The 24,445-nt window shown below is 38.6% G+C and overlaps 1 protein-coding gene across 3 annotated transcripts in view; it reads left to right on the plus strand.

Moving 5' to 3' along the window:
• The first annotated feature begins 664 nt into the window (after positions 1 to 664).
• The window catches only part of elavl2 (ELAV like neuron-specific RNA binding protein 2), a 70,753-nt gene continuing 46,972 nt past the window's right edge, over positions 665 to 24,445 (plus strand). Inside the window, exon 1 of one of the 3 annotated variants that reach the window (XM_037676020.1) lies at positions 665 to 790. Coding sequence is in view for 2 of the 3 variants with exons in the window: in XM_037676013.1 (XP_037531941.1) it covers positions 2,872 to 2,924 (53 nt within the window). In the remaining variant the exon portion in view is untranslated. Of the gene's footprint in view, positions 791 to 2,846; positions 2,925 to 24,445 lie in introns of those variants that run through there. The other 2 variants (XM_037676013.1, XM_037676007.1) reach the window with 2 other exon arrangements.

A 24,445-nucleotide genomic window follows, 5' to 3' on the forward strand; every position in this document is an offset into this window, starting at 1 on the left:
ACTCGTTTTTTAAAGCTGAAATGTGGCGTCAACGCTCTCACACCTGCTTTAAATGCAAGTCCGTGGTTCAGCAGGCCGATATTTGACTTCAAATTTGCTATATTTAGGTTAATACAACAAAATAAAATAAAACAACTCGGTCGCTTTGAGTGACTGATGCGAGGACGAATCTGTTGTAATCCGGGAGGGCGGAGCGAACCGGGCGCGAGGAGCTCTCAGCAGCCAATGGCGTTGAAGAGCTCGAGTGCGCATGAAGCCTCTGTAGTATACTTCCGCGTCCGTGTGTAGGCTGAATGGATGAAACGCGGGACACGCGGACGGATACACGAGCGCGCTGTGACGCGGCCCTATATATTCCGGCGGCAGGACTATGTTTCTTATAGACAACCGCCTCCTCTTCTTCCGCGCTTTGGTTTCCACTCAGTGATGTCGCGTATCTGTGTGGCGCACCTGTAAAGAGCCAGACAGGCAGAAGCCGGGCTTTTTTTATTTTTATTATTATTATTTATTTGATTCCTTTTCTTCATTCTGTTGGTGTGGTTATTTTGTGTTACCTTTTTTTCTTTTTGGTTTCATGCATTTGCTGAAAGGAACTCATTTGTGTGTGTTTTGATTTAATAAATATTTAATTTCTTCATTTTATATCTTGTGTTTTGGCTTTTTTTTTTTTTTTTTTTTAAAATAAAAAAAAAAAAAAAAAAAAAAAAAAGTGGAATTCGTCCCGTTTTTACGAGCTCATTCAGAGATTGTTTTGCCCTCAGGACGTCCCTAACTTTCATATATAGAAACGGTAAGATCTTTTCTACACATTCACTTTTTTACATCGACATAATGGCCTGATATTTAAATTTTCATTAGATTCTTTTTTTCTTGTGGGAACACATCATGCTTGCAGCCTCATCTTATTGCATGCACGCAATGAGAAAGTCACCATGGTGCGTTCAGGGCAACATCTTTCAACTTAACTGTACTCTAATTTTAATTGCATCATAGCTGTATAATTTGTTGTTTTTACTGCATCTAATTGCAAAATCTGTCAATTTTACTTTTTTTTTTTTACAGCAATTACAACTGTCATCAAACATGTGTATTTTATCAGTTTTATCACCATTAGTGGTGAGTTTCTTTATTTGACACCATTTAACTGTTAAATAGCCTCCATGCTTGGGGAGCGTGTGGTTCTGACAGGAACATGATATATAGGTTAGGCTAGAAGTGTGTTGTGCTACTTGCTCAAGTTCTGCTTCAGAGGATCTTTCTGCACGAACATGCGATTGTGCAATAGGCACAAACATAATCTATATTTTATTAGCACATCAAAGACTATACTACCTTTTTTTTTTTTTGACATTTGAACCAAAAACACCTTTAATTTTAATGCAAAAACAACTAACATAAAAGCAAATGTAGTTTTGGAGAATATTAAAGTGCAAGCAGACATGCTTTAAATGTGCATTAACTTAAAGATGAGGATCCAGATCATCTGTTTCTTTCCCCTGAGCTCCCAAAGGGAATGTGTGGCAGAGCGTTGTAGCATATAATCAACACATGACTCTACTTGATTAACGTTATTTAATAGGCTTTATCACTGTCATAATTACATTCCTATGTGTCAGAATTAAATCAAAGGTTTTCTAAAACAAGATTTTCGACTAGTAAAAATAAGATTTTGAGGATGCAGCGTGTTTATTTGTATTTGGACAAACTACGGTATCTAAAAAGGCTGAGGCGGTTGTGCGAAAATTAAAGGCTCTATTGCAAATATCCAATAATCACTTATTCCCTGTGGTTAAAAAAATAGATGTGATGTTTAATTCAGATTTATTTATTTATGCTATTCTTCGAACTTGTTTCATTTTCGGTCGTGCGTTTTGGGCATTCGGCTCCACATATCCAGACGTGCGTTCCTCCGGTTTAGAATAGACATTGGCGATTATATGAAATTTAATTTTTACATAGAGAAACTCCCATTTCACACATGGAAACCACGCGTCTTCATTTCACGCGTTTTACATTTAAACGGTATCCCATCAGCTTATTGGCGTCTACTATTTTGATAGACAAATTATATTTTAATGGCTAATCTTATAGTTTATTCAACTACAAAAGGGGCCGAGACGGGGTAGAGGTATGGTAGCCGACCTAGGACCAGGAAGCTGCGGTTCAACTCCCAGCAATTCCCACGCCGCGGTGTCTCTGAGCAAGACATCCAATCCCTAATACTCCCCGAGCGCTTACATGACTGCCCACTGCTCCACCTGGGTGTATCCCACGTGTGATGCGTTAAATGCAAAGAACTAATTTCACCATTGTATCAAAGCATACAATCCCAGATTTCTCTTAAGCATGGATATCCCTAATGACATATTACTTAGTTATTTTGGGTCGTTAATTAAAATAGTACAGGTTTTGGATTATTTTTCAATTTTATCTGCTTTAAGTTGGATTGCTGAAATTGTCTGAAATGTATTTTTTTGTTATAGTAAGATTTCTTTTTTTTTTTTTTAACAATCCACTATTTATATTCTACACAAAAACATTGCATTTGTTTTCTGAAGCTTCAAACCCATTACATCGTGAATGCCTGCATTGGAAGTCCTGTCTGACTAATATATGCTACACCGGCTTGCTATACAGCTTTAAACCTCATGTTTTCAGCGTTTTCCTGCCTTGTTAAGCATTTCCGTTGATTCCCGCTGAGTCACCCCTGCTATATGTGCGGCTGTATCGAATTAATTGGATTTAAAAGTTAATTTTCCCGGTGGTGGGGAGGCTGTAACGCGTCCGCTGATTGGCCGAAGGTCTGATTAGTTTATTTAGGGTGGCCGTGTTCCCGCCTCCGCCCCTATTTGCGGCTCGACCAAAAGTTTGATGCCTACAGAAACATCATTAAATACCCGCGGCGCCCGACACAACATCTCCAGGTAAGAGTTGTCAAAGATATAAAGCTAGAGTGCTAACTGATGAAAAAAATGGCGACTGTGGCGAAAATCTAATGTACGCAACTGAGAATATGTAGACGTCGGTGGAAGCTAGCAAGGCCGACTGGAAGCTGGCATCATGTATTTTTAATATACATAAATATATTCATAAAGTTTAGTACATTTGCTGTCTTGAACACCTGCAGCTTAGTGATTGAACCGAGCCTTACCTAAGTTTGTTAAACTTGACAAAAATCTGCGTAATTCATGTTAGCTTGTGTGGCTAACATCCGTCGGTTGGAGCAGTCGGTGTTCGGCTGAACACCGCCGCTTGCTGGACAAGCTTCCTGTTGCATTTTTGATATTCGGCGCTTAACTAATTGGTCATTTTTTATTTATTTTTTAAAAAAAAGGTTTATTACTTTGAATGAAACGAGTCTACTAAGTCCACCCTGCTTGTTGGCGTTTTAAGCTGCTTTTGAACCGCTAGGTGTTGTACCGAAAAAAGCTCCCACCTCTGCTGGTGGCACTGTAATTTTAATTCAATTTATATTGTTCATTAACAAATTGAAAGTTGTTGTCAACCGCGTTAACACACGATATTGGTGTTTTACAAATCCATTTAAACTATTTAAAATTGATACTTTATAAACAGGTGAGTTTTTCCCTATTGAGGTTGGGGTGCAATTTTCTGTAGAACACCGGTCACGCCGTTTGGCCGCCATACTGCAGGTGTTCCACATTAACTAATTAGGCACTTCACTTTAGCTGCCTATTTAAATATTTAACTTAAAACGTTTTTTTTTTGTTTTCTCTGTCTTAAGTTTTTATCAATTTTTGGTGTTTTAATTTAAAAGTACAATTTGCAGAATGTTTAGGGTAAATGTTTGTGTTCATGTTTAGAATATATCTTGACCTTTAATTACAGTGAGCCTCATTCCCAATCTGATCTTAAGGCAGGTTTTAACATCTATACTAATAAACACACAGTGGGTTATGGAATGATCGTCTTATTTTTAAATATATTTAAGAACACTTTGTTTTGTGGCTTTTTGTTGTCTCAAATGTTAAACTTGTTAGTTTTTAGGCCTAACAGGCATGCGTTGAATTATTTTAGATGCTTATGAGAAGATGATGCTTGATTGGAAGCTGCGCTCGGCCTGCTCAGTTAATTTACAAGGGGGTTGTCAAAATATAGGAGCTGCGAACGTACAAATAAGAGCAAAGTGACTTGCCATTGTTTTCAAAATGTCAAACACTAGTTATTGCACAATGAGCATAGTGTTCTGCTTTCTCTTCATTGACAGTAAAAAGACTGATTTTAAAATGGAACTAGCTGTGCAGCCTTTTGTCATATAGATGATAAAGCTACTGCTTATGAAATAGTTTAATTTCGCATGTAGGTATGTTCTTACTAAAACCCTAAAATCCTTGGTCTTATAATATGTGATGGATATCTGCTGCGTTCAGGCGTTTTTTTTTTTTTTTTTTTTTTTTCTCTCCCCCTCTCTGTTCATGCAACATTCAGTTTGTGCAACCTCCGTGCCTCTGAGGATGAGAGATAAGAGTGGCTGTCTCTCCGTGTTGAGGGTCTGCGTTTGACTTTTCTAAATAAAGGCTGCTGACAGCGGCTAAAATACAGGACATGGAGGCCACGCATCGCTCGGCTGTGTGCAGCAGTTCGCGCCGCAGTATGAACTGGGTTAGTATGCAGTGGGTGGCTTTAGCAAGAAGCAATTTTGCCCTCTTTGTCCTTCTTAAATGGACCCCCCCCCCACACACACACTTCGCTTGATAACAACGCTGCCTCCTCCCCCAGCGTGACGGGGCTGGTCTGGACTCTGAGTGTTTGTCTGTCGGCCACTGGGTGGCCCCCCCTCTGCGTGTGTGGGTCATTACTGCAGGCCAGCAATGCATTGCCCTTGAACACGCTCACTGCATTACAACAGCATCCACATCTCGTGCTTTTGCCGTTTTTGTCTCGTTTAATGTTGCGACCCTCAGTCCTGAGCATTTGCTGGATGTGCTCTGTGTTATCTGAATTATAAAACTGGGTTTATTTTGGCATTTTGAGTCAAACGAGCTGTAGTTATGCATGTGATGCATCCAGGGTCACATTCTGTTCAGTGCTATAGAAATGGGCCACTTTGTTATAACAAAATCAAGTTTAATTTATTTATTCTCGTTCCCGTTTTTTAAAATCACTCTTTCCTGAAAAGCTGATTTGGTTTTCACTCTTTCTGAGTAAAGCCTTTTTGTCATTTAATCGTACCTGAAGTTGATTGAATATTGGATAACTGAGTGGAAAGTGGTTTACTTCAATGTGTTGGAGCCTCGCAGGGAGTTTGAGTTATAGGGTGTGGTTCAGACACATCCCTGTGGAAAAGAGAAGTGAACCTCCTCCTAACCTGTGGTTTCACTTCATAATGTTTCCAATCTTTCGATATAAACGTAGGTTCAATTAAGCCCAGATTTTTAGCACAATGTCTAACTTTAACACAAAACTGAACAGCACTGGTTTTACTTGAACATCTTGATGCATTTTGCAGCAGAACTACATTTGCCTCATCCTGACACAGCACTCATCCACCATCAAACTTCCAGATTGTCCTGGTGGTTCCTGCTGGGTCCATTTGTTGGTGCAAGTTCTGCAGTGGCAGACGAACAGCCTGAGCACATGTGCACTTAGTAACTTTACAACCAAGAGATTTCAGCTGAAGGTAAACTTGAGTTGTTCAGCTTGTTGCATTACAATAAAATCTTTAAAAAGTGCATCAGCTGCAGGAAAAGTTCATTAGTTTATGTGCAGATAATCTATAGTAGATCAGAAACCCAAGCTTGACTAATTTTTGTTCTCCTTGCACCAGTGGGTGAACATCACCACTCCTTCCTTATCAGACACATTTTTGCACAACTGTGAGCTCCAGCGTTTGCTTTTGTATACTTGGTGTGTGGGTAGGCGAGCGGCATCTGTGTTTTCAGCTGAAATATTTTGAACTGTTACTTGTGGGCTTTTAGTTTTCAAGGACGGGTTGTGCATGTCAGCGTATGCACTCTGGAGGTTTTTCCTCTGCAGCTTGTCACGCATACTCGGTCAATTTAATCCTCTGAGGAGTAAGTAGGAGAGATTCATGCCTCCTCACTTTGAGTGCTCCGTGTCACCTCGGTACATGCTGATCTCACTGTTTGCTCTGGGCTCGACATAAAGAAGCTCCAAACTTTGCAGCAAAATTATTTTTTTCCTATCAGCCAGTTGACATGTACGACTTTTCATATTAATGTGGTTCTTGGAGGTCTTTAAACGACTCATTCATCTGACGAACTGTGCCATTGTAATTCTAGAAAAGAGGCAATTGAATTTAAAAACGACTGAACTAAACCAGTTCTCTTGTGAACACCAGTTGCACCATAATGTTTAGGCCTACATCTCAGAACTTTTGAAAGCTTGACTGTAACGTGTCCATCATTCAGATGTTCATCTCTGAGAGGAATGTGTTTGAAAACCTGAACCGGGGATCTGAGCAGTGTCTCCATGTAATGGAGCAGCTTTTGTTTGTTTATGAGAACTTGTCATTGTGGTGTGAACAGGTGAGCTGCTGAAAACATCTCCATCAGTAATTAAGTTTAACTGTTTGCCTGCAAGATTGGGTTTTATCCCAGCAAGGGTCTTCTATTCCTTTTTAAGTGTGGTGTTTGGTAGATTTTGGTTCTGGGCTTCAGTGCAGGGCCCAGCAGTGTCTAGTCCTGGTCCTCAGGGGTCATTATCCTTCATGTTTCAGTTGTTTTCCTGCCCCCATACACCTGATTCAGTTAGTTTCTCAGCATGTCAACTCCTGCAGGTGTGTGCGTCACCCGTTCATTTAAATGTTTCAAATCAGATAAACGTCTAAAACAATCAATGGACCCCAACAGCACTGCACCTAAACCAAATTTCAGGGTTGGTCCTGTGAGATGGGTGCCCAAAGATCCCCACCCTCTTAGGCCTTTCTGTTCCTCTGATAGCTGCACATGTGGTCAGTGAAGTCCTGATCGAGGCATTTCGATCGATATCTGGCTCCACTCCTGATCCGATGTTGACCTTCCGTCTGTGGGTTTTCTGACAGATCTCTTGGTAATCTGAGACCAGATGTGCTCCACTCTAATGAACCAGTTCATTGAGTAAAACTGGAGGTGAATGGGTTCTTCTTGGAAATGATCAGAAAGCAGATCTCACGGTCTCTTTGTTTGTGTATGGTTTCTGGCCCTGGTTTCTGTAGAAAACTGAGGCAGGCTCTCTCGGGGATGCTCGGCACTCAAATGCCAACGTGCAGACGGTGCTGCAGGCAGCCGGCACACGCTGAAAGCCTGGATGGAGAATTTTGGGAAGCGGCACGCTGCCATGAATCCTGTTCCAAGTGTTTATCTAATGGAATAGTTCTGCCTTGTGGCTGAATCTCATTTGGAACAATAGCCAGTGTTTGTACTTTGAATAAAAGGTGAAACATGAAATGGAGATTGAAATAAGTCTTTTTTGTTTTTGTTTGTTTCTTCAACATGTTCCTGCAGCCATCTTCCTGTTCCTGTTCATATGCAGGTTGAGTTAAAAAAAAAAAAAGCTGCTTAAATTGGCAAGTTAAGTGTTTTGAGTCTTTTTTTCCATTTTCTGATCTCATGTTCTTAAGTTGACATGTTTCGATTATTAATGGTTGGAAAGAGCAGCAGGAGGTGCGAGCTGAGCGTTCAAATTCAAAGCTTCTATCATATTGTTAACTTTGCTTACTCCAGTTGTTGATTATTAAAAAAGTTATGGTAAAAGCTTGAATATTTCAGGAAAAAAACAGTTTAATCAACCATATTTAAATTCCAAATGTGAAGTGTTTTTGGGTGAGGTTAATAGTTAAAATAGTCTAACGCTAACTCAGATCCCTGCCATTTGTTACCCAGACATTGGAGCAAAAATAAATGAATATGAAAAATATAAACCAGCCTGCAAACTAATAGTCCTTGAACAGTTCTCCATCATAGAATTAGACTCAAGTCCAAAAGTTGTCATCTTCTTCACGAAACAAGTTTCAAATATCTTCAGGAACTGATTTAGTTGATTAGGTCTTCTGAATAACTCGAGCTCAGCTTTTGTTCGTTTGCAGTATTCAGCAGTGAATGATTAAAAGTTTGTCATGTGTCAACAGTGGGTAAATGTTGTAGAACATGTTTTTATTTGTATATGTTGGGAGAACATCAAACGTATTAGCTGTATTTTGCAGCGGCATTAACAGTAGATCAGAGCAATACAATTAATCTTTGTTACATCTTCTAGAGTGAGGCACAACTTACAAACCAACCACCAAAATGTAACGCTGAGCTTTATCAACTCCAGCAGAAATACAACTCCTGGTTAAACTTCACTGCACCTGCTGGGAGGGAAAGCTGTGGGATTAATATCAAAGCAGCCAGTTTTCAAACTATTAGTTACATGATGTTGTCCAAAATGGGGGGCAAAGATGACCAAAATAAGATGTTTGGTGCTCAACATCACCCGACTCCTAAAGAACAACCTTCAGCCCAGGATTGTAAAGAACTGCGTAGTAATTCAACAAGATGCTTGGAGTGAATTATGTCCAAAATCCCCTTGACAAGCAGCCTTCTGTCAGTCTGGTGGTAAACTGCAAAATGAATCTTAAACCTGGTGAATTATTTAAACATTTCGCCTCGATCTTAAATATGAACAAAGTTATAATAAAGCTGATCACACATTGGTTTAAAATCTGCTCTGAGTGTAGAAGGAACATGTAAAACACATTGTTTTGGTGTCAAAATACACCGTTTCTTATTCACTTTCATTGAATGGTTTTTGTGATGCAGTAGGTTAGGGTCTTATTTGGCCCTTGGCTGAAAACTGGGGAAAAGTGGATTTTAGATGTAAATGGAAAAAAAAAAATCTGTTTTCACACATTATTTCTATTTTCCTATAATTTTTATCCATGCTGCACAGAAATTAAAATTCTCCATGACAATTGATTTTTTTAAAATTTGTATAAAGTACAAACACAATTTTTACAACATTTTACCTTTTCAAGCCAGCGTATTGGCACAAAACTGGAAAAAATTGCATTTTTGAGGCTTCTGTTTATCTCTAATCACCACAAACTTTTCTTTTTGCTAAAGTACTATGTAGATACTACATCTCCAGTATTTTTTATGTACTCAGCCTTTTCACTAACTCTGAGTAGGTGGCAGGAGTCATTTCCCAACATCAACACGTAGATGTGTGTGGTGAAAATGGTGAAACTAATCACTGAAAGTCTTACCAGCATCACAGGCATGAAAACAATTATGAAGTCGTAATCGGTATCAGCTGTCAATCAATTTTGTAGATGAATGACAGGTACAGTAAAATAAACATGTTATTTGTTGCAGAGCAATGCTCCTTTCAGTTGAACGTAGTCTGCTCAGCAGTAGTATTGGCACAGTTTAACACCAGCTGATGTTCTGCAGGCGGAGATGAAAACTCATCCTGTAGGAAACGCCACCTGACGTTTCTCAGAAGTTTGTAAATATTAAATCTATCCAGCAAGTTTTCACATTTGTCTACTTTTTGTTGTTGTTTTCTCTACTTGGCTAACATTTACTCTGTTTATAATGTTCAATCTAAATGTTACCTCTTTATATTTTTACTGCAAGCCCAGTTGTTGGTTCTGTTATAGTCTAAAGCACACATATCAAACTCGAGGCCTGCAGGCCAAACCTGGTCCCACACTGTGGTGTAAGAGGACTTCACAACTTTATTAGGAAATAGTTGTTAATTTAGTGACACAACTGGTTTCATATGTTTTTATCAATCATCTTTCTTTTGTTGGTAAGGGAATTTATACTTGTATTTAATGAGTAAATTGTATTTTAAAGATTTTGTAACACTATCTGGGTATGGTTGATTTATAGAATATTTACTGAGGTTTATGAAGGAAACTTCTGAGGATAGCCGTTTTGTTACATTGTTATACTGTGCAGAGGGCATTTTGTGAGAAAAGTACGGTATGATGCAGTAAAGACAATTTTGTGGTGCTCAATGTGTAAGAGTACATGCAGTTTTTAAAGTATGAGTTCAGATAAAATTCAGTTTGAAGGCCAGCTGTCAGTGTGCTACTTTCAGACTATACTGACTTGTTTTAATTATAAGTATTAATAAATGTTCTTAAAATGGCTGGAAAATGCATATTTTAAAGTAGATTTTTAAAAACATTTTTGTGGGGGGCATGCCCCCGGACCCCCGTTGGACTACTTCAATTCAAAACTGCACACTAAAACATATACAGGTGCTGGTCATACAATTAGAATATCATGCAAAAGTTGATTTTATTTCAGTAATTCCATTCAAAAAGTGAAACTTGTATATTGTATTCATTACTCACAGACCGATATATTTCAAATGTTTTTCTGTTAATATTGATGATTATAACCGACAACTTATGAAAACCCCAAATTCAGTATCTCAAAAAATTTGAGTATTGTAAAAAGGTTCAATATTGAAGACACCTGGTGCCACACTCTAATCAACTAATTAACTCAAAACGCTTGCAAAGGCCTTTAATTGGCCTCTCAGTCTAATTCTGTAGTCTACACAATCATGGGGAAGACTGCTGACTTGACAGTTGCCCAAAATACGACCATTGACACCTTGCACAAGGAGGGCAAGACGCAAAAGGTCATTGCTAAAAAGGCTGGCTGTTCACAGAGCTCTGTGTCCAAGCACATTAATAGAGAGTTGAAGGGAAGGAAAAGATGTGATAGAAAAGTGTACAAACAATGGGGATAAACACACCCTGGAGAGGATTGTGAAACAAAACCCATTCCAAAATGTGGGGGAGATTTACGAAGAATGGACAGCAGCTGGAGTCTGTGTTTAGAGAACCACCACGCACAGACATATGCAAGACATGAGTTTCAGCTGTTGCATTCCTTGTCAAGCCACTATTGAACAAGAGACGACATTAGAAGCGTCTCGCCTGGGATTGCTGCTGAGTGGTCCAAAGTTATGTTCTCTGATTAAAGTAAAATTTGCAATTCCTTTGGAAATCAAGGTCCCAGAGTCTGGCGGAAGAGAGGAGAGGCACAGAATCCACGTTGCTTGACGTCCAGTGTCAAGTTTCCACAGTCTGTGATGGCTTGGGGTGCCAGGTCTCTTGTAAATGAGTCCTCGAGGCTCAATGAGATTAACCTGTCTAAATAAAGGTTGAATGCCATCTGCTGTTGTTGGTCCACTGTGTTTTCTGAGGTTCAAGGTCAACGTAGTCGTCTACCAGGAAGTTTTAGAGCACTCCATGCTTCCTGCTGGTGACCAACTTACTGGAGATGCAGATTTCATTTTCCAACAGGACTTGGCACCTGCACACAGTGCCAGAAGTTACCAGTACCTGGTTTAATGATCATGGTATTCCTGTTCTTAATTGGTCAGCAAACTCACCTGACCATAACCCCATAGAAAATTGATGGGGTATTGTGAAGAGGAAGATGTGATACACCAGACCCAACAATTCAGAAGAGCTGAAGGCCACGATCAGCACAACCTTGGCTCTCATAACACCTGAGCAGTGCCACAGACTGTTCGACTCCATGCCTCGCCGCATTGCTGCAGTAATCCAGGCAAAAGGAACCATAACTTGAGTAGTGAGTGCTGTACATGCTCATACTTTTCATGCTCATACTTTTCAGTTGGCCAACATTTCTAAAAATCATTTTTTTTATTAGTCTTTAATATTTGTAATTTTCTGAGATACTGAATTTGGGGTTTTCATTAGTTGTCAGTTATAATCATCAACATTAAACTAAACATTTGAAATATATCAGTCTGTGTGGAATGAATGAATGAATGGATGGATGGATGAATGAATGAATATAATATACAAGTTTCACTTTTTGAATGGAATCACTGAAATCAACTTTTTCATGGTATTCTCATCTGTTGTTGTAAGACCTGATTTCTAAAGAGAAAAGATAATCTAAAAGCCAAAACAAGTTCATCTTTTATGTGACTGTATGCAGTAGACGATGAGTCTCTGTACCGGTCCACACAGGACTAGTTTCACCTCATCTCAGGCTGCTGCAGAACATCAGCTGGTGTTAAAGTGTTCAAATGCTGCTTATTGATTAGCAAAACTTATTTCTGCAACAGAAAAATCATTTCTTGACTTTTTTTTTCACCTCTGTCACATTTTCTTTCTACTTTTTTTTTTTTTTTTTCATCCCTGGACACCAGAAAGATTTGGTTGTTTACACAATTATTTGTGAATTTTGGGCTCATGCGAGCAGGGGGAGGAGGATGAGGAGGAAGGGGCAAAGGATAAAAAAATAAACAGTTTTTGTCAGTGTCAATGGCGCAGGACACTTGAATAGGTGACTAAATTATTGCTGTCGCCCATTATTGAGAAGGCGGGTTGCTTGGCTTGCTTGGAAAAAGTTATTTGGCCCTAAAAATTATGACGATTTGATGGTCAGAAAAAAAGTGTAACAATGACAAAATTCAATGTTCAAACTTGAATCTTAAAGTGAAACCTTTTCAACGCGTAACAGTAAAAGGGTGTTAGTTCTGTTGATTTTAAAGTTGTTGTATGAAATATTTTACTATTTAAATAAATGTTACTATTTATAAACACTGTTTTACCTCATAAATTATGAGAACATGACGAGCTATCATGAGCTTTTATCTAAGGGTTGACCTCATGAAATATGATCTACTTTCACTGTTCAATTCATAGCATGAATGATCAACTACCTCATTCATGCATACAAATTGTAAGTAAAATATTCAACCAGCTTAGTGGTTGATTTGTTAACAGATGATACAGAATCTTTTTCAGAATTGATTGCTTTAAATCATTCTATTATGCAAGGTTAATACACAAAGCATTAATTTCTTAAAATTCTCAAATGTAACGCAAATATGTCCACCATAGATTTCCAAGAGCACATTTTATTTATCTTTGAAGCTGTGAACATCATATATTTAAAATTTTACTCATAAATCACAAATGATTATCTGAATGATGACAAGAAAAGAAGGAATCACTGAAGAAATTCTTACAAGTTCTCTTCAAATTGTGCAAAACCAGAGCTGTCGCCACAGCTAGGTCACACAAAGACTTGGCAATTATTTTTACACTGGATGTCTTTCCTGACGCAACCGCAGACCACCAAGCTACCAAAGCCTTCTGTGTGGAGCAGAGAGCTGCCATCTAGGGTGTCTATGGAAGCAGACGTTTGTGCTTAAGGGTGTAGCTCAATGGACCACAGTGTTTCTCCTAGATAACAGGCCGTGGCGGGGCGCTCATCTCATCCTTGATTTTTGTCGGGGGTAGGGGAGAGAGAAAGAGATGGAGACAAGTCCTGAGCGCTGTTTATACAGTTTTTCAAGCAGGGCGGGTACAGAGACACAGCTGCATGCTATTTGCACTGACAGTTTTAGTTTTAGAGCGGGGGAGGAGAGAGACAGACATATCTGAGCCACGCGCTGTTTGTACCAACAATTTTTTGGGGTGGGGGGGGGGGGTGTTGTCAGCGGGAGGGTTCATGAAGGAAGAGGCTGCCTTTAGCTTTTTAGCTAATACACCTGTATTGCGAGTTGCTAGCTTAGCGTTAGGTCAGTGGTGACAGGTGGTTGGGGGTGGTGTGCGCACGTCGCGGTAGACTGGGCGCTCAGTTCTGTTGACGGTAAAGCTGTGCAGTAAAGCTGAAAATGTACATCTTCCAACAAGTAATGTCAACCAAAAAACTTTACACTTGGTTTGAGAACTTCAAGATAAATTTTTGGTTAACTACAAAATGCTAGCAATGTACATGAAGTATGCCTTTTAAAATTTTTTTTCATATCATTACACTGCAAAAATCTATAAAACTGTATGAAAATTCAAATCCAAGAAACTCCTGGATCTAGCAGGTTTACCACATTTTTCCAACATTAAACGATGAAGCAAAAGTTGAACAGGTACTTTTACAATTGTCTAGTAAAACTTCACATTGTTAAAAACTTTACACTCGCATTCATAAATGTAACAATTGTTTCAACAACAAAACATCTGTAGAGTATGTAACCGTATACCTTTATCACATCATCCCAGACAAGAGAGGGTAGGATTCAATTCAATTCAGTTTATTTATATAGCGCCAAATCACAACAAAGTTGTCTCAGGGCACTCAAGACTCTGGCAACAGCATTTTATATTAACTGAAGACGTTTCAGTGTTTCCCCTACCATTATACAAGCGGGGCGACCCACCCCGTTAACAGAACAGAGCGCCTCGTCTACTGAACCCCACCCCCAACCCCAACCACCTGTCGGCACTGACGTAACGCTAAACTAGCGGCTCGCAATGCAGGTGCACTAGCTAAAAAGCTAAAGGCAGCCTCTTCCTTCATGCTGAACCCTCACGCTGAACGCACCCCTGCCACTCGAAAACTGTCGGTACAAACAGCACATGGCTCAGATGTGCGGCTGTCTCTTCCCCCCCCACAACACTCCCCCTCCCAAAAAACTCTGTTCAGACAGCGCACGGCTGAGATATGTCTCTCCCCTCTCACACACCCTGCTCTAAAACTGTCAGTACAAACAGCACACGGCAAAACTGTTGGTTTAAACAGCGCGCTGCGCAGCTTAGGACAAGTGTCCGTTTCAGCCCCCCACCCCGGACAAAAATCACGGACGTGATGAGCGTCCCGCCATGGCAAGTTATCTAGGGGAAACACTGCGTTTTAAAGAAGTATTTGGACACCCAGATAATAAACCATTGCAATAGTCCAGTCTAGACGTGACAAATGCATGGATCAGTTTTTCTGCATCGTTTTTAGATAAGATGTTTCTAATTTTAGTGATATTACGCAGATGGAAGAAGGCAGTTCTAGTAACTTTTTTTAATGTGGGGGATAAAAGACATGTCCTGATCAAAAATAACATCCAAGATTTTTAATATTAGAGTTGGAGGACAGATTAATGCCATCTAAGGAGGGAGAAAGACTGAAAAATTTATTCCTAAGGTGCTCAGGTCCAAAAACCAAAACCTCAGTCTTGTCTGTGTTCAAAAGGAGAAATTAAGGGTCATCCAGGTTTTTATGTCTTTAAGACATGCTTGTAGTCTAAGTAACTTATTGGATTCATTGAGTTTAAAGGACAAATATAATTGTGTGTCATTAGCATAACAATGAAAATCTGTCTCATGCTGTTTAATAACTTTACTTTTAAGTAAAGAGTATTGGCCCAAGCACTGAGCCCTGAGGAACTCCATGACTAACTTTGGTGTATGATTTATTATTTACATTTACAAACTGGAATCTATCAGATATGATTTAAACCATTTTAGAGCCGTTCCTGTAATCCCAATATCATATTCAAGCCTCTGTAGTAAAATATTGTGATCGACTGTATCAAATGCAGCACTGAGGTCTAACAGGACCAGTATAGACACAAGTTCATTGTCTGAGGCCATGAGAATATCATTAGTTACTTTTACGAGTGCTGTTTGTGCTATGATAAGCTCTAAACCCTGACTGAAACTCTTCAGATTATTTCTTTGTAGATGTTCACGCAACTGACCTGCAACTATTTTCTCTAGAATTTTTGAGATGAAAGTTGGATTAGATATAGGTCTATAATTTCTGAATCAAGGTCAGATTCTTAAGTAAAGGTTTAATTACAGCAACCTTAAAGCGCTGTGGTACGTAACCATTCATTAAAGACAAATTAAGTAGATCCAAAATGCGAACATTAATTAGGAGAAATGCCTCTTTAAACTGTCTGGTTGGAATGGGATCTAGCAGACATGTGGATGGTTTGGATGAGGTTATTATTTTTGACAATTCAGAGAGCTCAACAGGACAAATACTATCCAAACACAAAATCAGGCTCAAGTGAAATTTTTAAAGTTGCTTCATTTGCAGGGGACTAGAGATAGTAGAAGGAAGGTTGGTTTGAATTTTCTCTCTAATTGAAATAATTTTATTTATAAAGAATCTCATGAAGTCATCACTACTTATCGTTGTAGAGATACATGGTTCAACAGAAATGGGACTTTTAACTTGTCTAGCAATAGTACTAAACGGAAACCTAGGGTTATTTTTATTCTCTATTAAAGATGAGTAATATAAAGTTCTAGCTTTACAGAGCTTTTTTATAAGTTGGCAGACTATCTTTCCAAGTTAACTACAATTTTTCAACATTAGTAGAGTGCCATTTTCTCTCCTGATTTCTAAGATGCCTGCTTTAAAGTATGTAACTCAGAATTGAACCAAGGAGCTAATCTCTGATTACTTTCTCTTTCAGTGGAGCAATTTTATCAAGTGAAGTTTGCATTGAAGTTGTAAGATGATCAACTAGATGATCTAAGTCACTGTTCTCTGATGCATTACTCTGCAAGACAGAGGAAAACATTGATGGAAGAGATTATTTAAATTTGGTTACAGCATTTTCTGATAAGCACCTGCTGAGATGAAATTTACTCTGACTGTGTAGTCATTTAATGTAAACTCAGGTTATTAAAAAATGGTCGCACAGAATAGGATTTTGAGGAACTATTACTAAGTCTTTAATCTCTATACCATAGGTCAGAACTAAATCAAGAGTGTGATGATAAGAATGAGTAGATGTGCGGATGTTTTGGGTAAAACCAAATGAGTCTTAAATTATTAAAGGCTATGCTTACGCTATCACTTTCAACATCTACATGAATATTGAAATCATCCATTATTATAACTTTGTCAGTATTTAATAGTAAGTCAGTTAATAATTCTGAGAATTGAGACAAAAACTGAGCGTAAGCGCCTGGTGGACGAATATATAACGTCTAATAAAAGTGGCTTTTCTGATTTCCATTTTTGATGAGAGAGACTGAGGGACAGCGATTCAAAAGCATCATAACTAATAACTGGTTTGGCATTAATCAATAATCCTGACTGAAAGATAGAAGCTACTCCTCCACCTCGGCCAGTTGTTCTAGGAACATGAAAATTTAAATAATTAACAGGAGTGGATTCATTTATACTAACACAATCCTCCTGTTGTAGCCAGGTTCTGTCAGACAGAATAAATCAATATGATGATCAGTTATCAGTTCATTAACTAACAGGGATTTAGAGGAAAGAGATCTGATGTTCAATAATCCACATTTAATGATTTTATGATTTTGCTCTGGTAAAGTAACTGTTTATCCAGTCATGGTCAGCAATGTCTGTGATGAGAGTGAGGACTGGAGTTGATTGAGAATACTTTTTTTTTTTCTTCTTGGACGCAACCTTGGTGCCTCTCTAAGGATTTATGGAAAAGAAACATCATTATAAAAACAAGAGTAAGTGAGATTGAGAAAATTAACCTGAGGTGAGAAATCAAATTGCGAAGGTTGAGAAATACAAAAGAAAGGAAGAAAAATAAATCTGTAATAAAAAAATAAAACTATTACATTTATTGGAAAAAAATAATTATTAGACTGTTATAAACAATGTGCTTTACAGTAGGGCTATGTATTTATTTTTTTCAGAGAAAAAAATGTGTTGCTGTTTTCACTGATTTTTTTTTTTTTTTTTTTTTAACTTTCTTGACGACAAATTAACAAGTTTTAAACTGTTATAGTTAACACAATTTCCTGTCATAGTTTTACAGTTTATTACGGTTTAAATATACAGATTTTTTTCTGTGTATATTTACCCCAATGCCACCTTTGTACTGCTGTGTATGCCTGCAGACAATTTTTTCCCAGTTTCAATGGTCCAACACTATGTTGAACTGGTGTGCAAATTTCATATTTTATCTCTTGAAAAGTTTTATTTCACAAAGTTTATTCTGATGCCTAGTTTGCCTGTTTTATATTGGAATTTCATAGAAAATTACTGAGAAATGTTGAGGATTAAAAAAAAATGGTGCACAATTTTTCTTTTCATACTAACTTTATTTGGAAGAACACCGCATTAGGTACCCACTAAAAACTGCTGGGTTAAAAACAACCCAATATGTAACCCAGTGCTGGGTCAAATATGGACTGATCCAACGCTGGGTTATTTTAACTCAACAGGGTTGGGTTGATGGTTTGACCCAGCACGCTGGGTCAGGGGGTTGCTGGTGCCCATGTCCAGCAATCACTGTGTGAGTGGCGGGGTACACCCTGGACGGGTCGCAAGTCCATCACAGGGCCACATAGAGACAAACGAGACAAACAACCATTCACTTTCTCACTCTCACCTAGAGACAATTTAGAGTTACCAATCAGCCTAACATGCATGTTTTTGGTCTGTGTGAGGAAACCGGAGTACCCGGAGAAAACCCATGCATGCACGGAGAGAACATGCAAACTCCACCCAGAAAGGCCCCCGGACCGGGATTTGAACCAGAGACCTGCTCGCTGAGAGGCAGCAGCTCTACCAGTTGTGCCACCGTGCTGCCCTCATAAAGAATCATTAAATGTTATGACCTGCAGTTTTTCTTGTTACCAATTTACTAAAGTATTGATATAGTTACTTGTTAAGTGGCTGACATTTTTTTTAACGTTTTTGCTGTAAAACTGTTTACATTAAATTATTTCTTCATCTGTATAAATGTGTATTTTTGGAGCTGTTATCAAAGAATGAATTGAAGGGAGCCATTTTAATGAATTGTATACCGTTTTGACTTGTCTGCTTTGAAGCTTTCTTATATGAATTCTGCTGCCATATACAGTATATTATATAGAAATAAAAGTACTTTTGAGGTAATTGATTGTTTTTAATCCAGTTTTTATGTGGTGAATTTTAAAGTAAAAAAAGAAAAATCATATTCTAAGAAAAATATGGTTATAAAATAACCCTTGTGTTGGGTTAGGGCAACTATCCAAAGATTGGGTTAAATTGACCATTGTTCAAAGTTAAAGTTACCCAAAATTAAGTTGAAACTTCTAACCCAACATGGAAGAAGTGGGTAAAAGATAATGTATGGATGAATGGATGGATGGATGTCAGACGTAAATCAGAACAAGCTTTACCCATTTTAGGATTTATTTAATTAGGATTACCAACATTTTTCTATTTGCTAAATTCCATAATAATGAGAGTGAGAATTTTTAAGGCAATTTGTATTACTTTGTTCAAAGTCAAAAGTTTAAATATACTAAGATTACTAAGCCTTTAAACTATGTCTTTTGAAGCTTCTGATAGGTTTATTGATACCATCTGAGTTACAGTTGCATCGGTTCTGTCAGGAGGAATGGGCCAAAATTCCTGCCAACTATTGTGACAAGCTTGTGGAAGGAGATCCAAAACATTTGACCCATATCATACAGTTTAAGGGCAATGGCACCAAATACTAATGAAGTGTATTTAAACTTTTGAATTTGAAGAAAGTAATAAAAAAATATTATATATCATTATTCTGACATTTAGCAAATAGAAAACAAAAGGTAATTCTAATTGACCTATAAAAGGAAATTTATTCTGATTTCAGGTCAGACCGTGTGAACAAAAAATGCATATGTATTTTTATGTAGTGCATGTAAACTTCTGGTTTCAACTGTATTTAAACAGCAAACACCTGATTCAGACATGAAGATTGACTTACAGGCTGGACATCAATGGAGGCCTTCTGGACTTCAAGGTTGCTGGGTCTGACATCTCTGTAGGGTGCAGCAGGGAAGAGTACAGGCAGTAGCTGCAGGGCTACACCACCTTGTTTGTCTGTCAAACATAAACTCAAGTTAAAATTTTACATAAACTAAAAAGAGCCAAAGGAGAAAAAACGGTTAATCAATCATTTTGAGCTTCAGTACATTGTGGAATCAAATCAATGTGAACAAGGTCACTCCTTTCCTCCTTGGCCATATGAATGATCTTCAACGAGAACAAGGAACTCCAGTTCTCTGTTAATTTTCCAGAAGACCCTGGATGTATAACTGCAAAATCTAACAATCAGAAAAGACAAAAACACAAATCAAATGTAAAAATTAAATGAATGATGGAATTCAACCGTTCATGTTCAACATCTGTTCTGGGTGGTCTGATATTCTGAATTTCATTGTTCTTGTACACTGCTTCTTTGTTTTGGTTCTGTTGTAATGTCCAAGTTTTCTTTAAACCTAGAGCACTAAGCTCAAACAGCATGCCTCACGTTTGCTTGAGTCTCCCAATCCATATGCTAATCCATATGCTAATTAGCAAAAAACATCATGACCTATATATATATATATATATATATATATATATATATATATATAAAGATGTTACACATTTAAAATGTGCATATCTTATTTTGTCCTGTCCTATGACTCAAATATTATATACACTTAAAAAATCTGAATAAAAAATACTACATTTACTTTAAAATGGTTAGGACATTTAACTTACCATGTTTTATTTCAAAGTAGAAGTCCAGTATTGTCCGATCAAGTCACAGCTGAAAATGGAGGTTTGTAAAGAGGGAAATGGCCTCTAAGGTTTGTCTTTAACCAACCAGTTGGGTTAAATTTTGACCCAATGTTTGATCAAAGCTACGCAACCTGTAACCCAACAGAATTAATCAAGCTGTGGAGTTCTTTTTAAAAAGAGCATGTCGCTGACCCAACCCCTGAGTCATGACTTTTGAACCAATATTTGGTCAAACTAACCCAACGTGTGACTCAACGGCTCTTACCCAGAAGATGGGTTATGAAAATAACCCAGCATTTTTTTCTGTGTATCTGTGTCGGCATCTTTGGAAAGGTTGCCAGTCACCTGGGAATGTAGTAATATTAAAATTAGTATTGATCAAATTCCAACACAGCACCAGGACATTTTCCAGGAAACCAACTGGGGAAAAAAAAATATTTTTCACCTTGCCAGCTGATTATCCTCAGGCTGTTCCCCTGAGGCTGAATAGTGAATTTAAGTTTGCTTCAATCAATGCAAGTGATGACAGTTATTAAATTAAAATATTTAATGCCTAATAGGTTCTTGGACGAACTTTTGATACATTTTTTGCATTTTGATTGTATACGCTTGATGCTTTTGCAGTTGGAAATAAGGGTGTTAAAATGTTTTTTGGGGGGTGGGGGGTGTGTGGCTGTGGCTGCGTGGTTAAAGCAGTCATCCTCCAATGCAAGACTTGTGGGGCAGTGGGGGTGTTGCAATTCCACCAGCAGTCACATGCCAAATGTGTCCCTGGGCAAGACACTGAACCCCTCATTGCCTCCGATTTGTGTCCCATCGGTGTATGAATATGATAAAGCGGTGGTCCTCAACCCCTGGGCCGCAGACCAGTACCGGTGCGTGGGTCAATGGGTACCGGGCTGCACAGAAGGGGGAAAAGTTTTATTTTGAAAAATCACCGTATTCTCTCTACCACATCAGTGTATATGACTCACTCTTGACGCAGGCCAACATGCACAAGTGGTTTCTGCTAGGCGCATGCGCAGATCAGTTCTACATTGCTGAAGAACAAAGCAATTCAGCTACGTGGTCTGGAGCAGACGGGTGGAGGTGCGCAGCCGTATCTGTGCATTTTGAAGGATTACACTGCATATTTTTCAACCCGCCTGACAAAGATTGACTATCCATCCATCCATCCATTATCTTTACCCGCTTATTCCATTTTGGGTCACGGGGGTCGCTGGTGCCCATGTCCAGCAATCACTGTGCGAGGGGCGGGGTACACCCTGGACAGGTCGCAAGTCCATCACAGGGCCACATAGAGACAAACGAGACAAACAACCATTCACTCTCTCACTCACACCTAGGGACAATTTAGAGTTACCAATCAGCCTAACATGCATGTTTTTGGTCTGTGGGAGGAAACCGGAGTACCCGGAGAAAACCCATGCATGCACGGAGAGAACATGCAAACTCCACCCAGAAGGCCCCTGGACCGGGGTTTGAACCAAGGACCTGCTCGCTGAGAGGCAGCAGCTCTACCAGTTGCACCACCGTGCTACAAGATTGACTATAAAAATATAAATAAAACTATAATTTAACAAGCTTCCTAATATCACATCAGAGCTGTCGCTTCACATTTTTGCTTCTGCTCAAAAAAATCTCTGCCCCTAAAAATTCAAAGTCATAGGTAATTTTATTATAAAACACAAAAATATATAATTGAACGTTTTGCACTAGGCATATGTTTCTGTGCCTTTGAACAATCTGATGTGAGTCACTGCAGGAGTTATCTGAACTTTCACCAAACTGATAAAACAGACGATGATCTCAACTCATGAAGCTGTTTGTCGTGCAGTCAGAGTATTTGAAGCGAAAAATATTTTAAATGTTTGTAAAATACACCAGAATGCAGGAAATGGCATCTACTTTATTCAAAATTCTGTTGGGGAGGACCCCCCCAGTCCGTGAAAATATTGTCCGACATAAAGGTTGGGGACCACTATGATAAGGCACTGATTATTCTTTGTATTGATATAGTAGAGAGCTGTATGAATGGGTAAATGAGGGTACAGATTGCATTGTAAAGCGCTTTTGAGTATCTTGATTAAAGGCACTATATAAGTACAGTCCATTTACCATTTTTCAATAATTTCTGCACTGAGTTCTTGTTTTCCGTGCATCTAGAGCAGTGATTTCCAGTACCTAATTTAAATCATTCTGTTTCAAGGTGAGCCAGTAGATTACGGTTCTTTCTGCTGCTTCTCATGCACTTACCGTCCCTTTTTATTCCATTTAATAACCAGTGATCACATCAAGAAATGTTTAAAAATTTAACTTTTATTTTCAAAACTACACTGAGTGTAGCAGGTCTGTTCAGGTCGATGCAGTATTTTTATAAAGCTGTTTTTCTTTTCAGGTAATTGTATTACGGCACCTTTTTGTTTTGAGACTCTGTTGTATTGACTTGTTTTCCTGTTATGATCGGCTGATCAGACTGAGTTTTGGACAAATGGAACAGAGTTCCTCACAACTGTGGAAATTAAGGAAAACAGGGAACAGGTCTTTCACATTTTCCAGACAGGGAAAACTCCGGAAATTTTAACACTAACCTGCTGATTAAAAGAACTTTGAGATTTTGACGTGTGCATGTATGCATGCTAGTATTCTAGTGTTGCATCCATGTTCCACCTCTACAGTTACATAGTACAAGCATCCTTACTGATTGCCTATGGTGGCTTTCAGTATGACGCTGTACAATATAATACATTATTAGGAATGATTGCCATATGCATGCACCGTAGGCTACAGTATACTTACAGCAGTCTCTGAATGTGACTCTGCCACCTAAGACACTAGGTTTTGAGCGTTTTGTGTGATTGTAATATCTCCTGGGATTCCACTCAAGAAAATGTCTGGGGAATTTGGTTTTTATGAAGTGCTGAGAACCCCATGGAAGGCCTTGATGGCCTTTACAAACATACTGCTGATAAACATTCAGTTAAAGTGGCAGAAGGAACTAGGGTTAGCGTTTAACTCTTGTTTTGCTCCTTTGCACCTGCTTTTTATCGACTTTTATATACAAACATATTGTCAATTAGTTGTATTGGTATTTTATGTTATGATAGTGAAATGTCCTCAATGAGCAATGTTGCCGGTTGTTTGACTGACTGAAGGGCACAGCTGAGAAACCCTGTAGGTGAATATGAACACTGTGTAGATTACATATATTTCAAACAACCAAAAGTAGGCTTGACTCAAGACCATAATGCATCTTTGAATGGTTTCGTATTGGGTGAGTCGTCCTGTCGAGCCCTCATTCATAGTGATTTGAGAACTGTAACAGAAAAGTCACATTTAATTCCAGAACTGTGGGAGGACTGTTTCTGCGTTTTGATGCTGGTGTTTACTGGTCTGAGTTAAGGCACCCCATCTGAACCTGCTAAAGTTAAAGGACCAGATCCAAAAATAGCAATAATATTGTTATGGATGTTTTAAAATGTGGTCACTGCTGCAGGGATGGACACACAATGAGGGAGAAGGGTCTTAAATTGCACCCACTTCATCACAGGTTGCTTGGAGACCTTAGTTTTTAGCAATTGCTTGTTTCATTGTTGACCTAAGAGCTGCATTTAAATGTCAGGCGGTCTTAAAGAAGTGCTGGACTTGCATTTATCAATGAGGATGAAATGGGTTGATGTGGGTCCATAATAGCTCCAGAATTTTAAGAGTTTAGGCGTATTTAAGGGCTGCAGCCATGTCTGTCATACTAAGCTTGTTTTTGTTAAGAGCTGCACCAGGGTGATGGTTGAACCCCCCTCTCCCACCCACCCCCTAAGATATGACAGTAAAATGTTACAGCGGTGGATCACAGCATGATGGAATGAACAGGCAAAGCTAGCTAGTTTAAGAGTGAAGATCTTGGTTTGTCTTTCACACTTTGAGTCTTTAGCATCAAAGGAAAGTTTTCAGGCCCACTATACTATGTCTCCTACTCAGTGCTCAGAGGATCATCACACTGGTGTTTCTAGCAATGTAACTATTTACGTTTATGTAACTTCATGAAACCATCAGTTCTTGGATTAATTAATTTGTTCCACAATAACTGCAAAGAATCTCCTAATGTTTTAATTAAATACAGCACCGAGCCGAGACAAGCCACTCCAGTTGGTCTGTAGTGAATACATGGGTGCCATGTGAGG

The sequence above is a fragment of the Nematolebias whitei genome, chromosome 1 (assembly GCF_014905685.2).
Source record: "Nematolebias whitei isolate Nwh7 chromosome 1, NemWhi1, whole genome shotgun sequence".
Taxonomy (NCBI): Eukaryota; Metazoa; Chordata; class Actinopteri; order Cyprinodontiformes; family Rivulidae; genus Nematolebias; species Nematolebias whitei.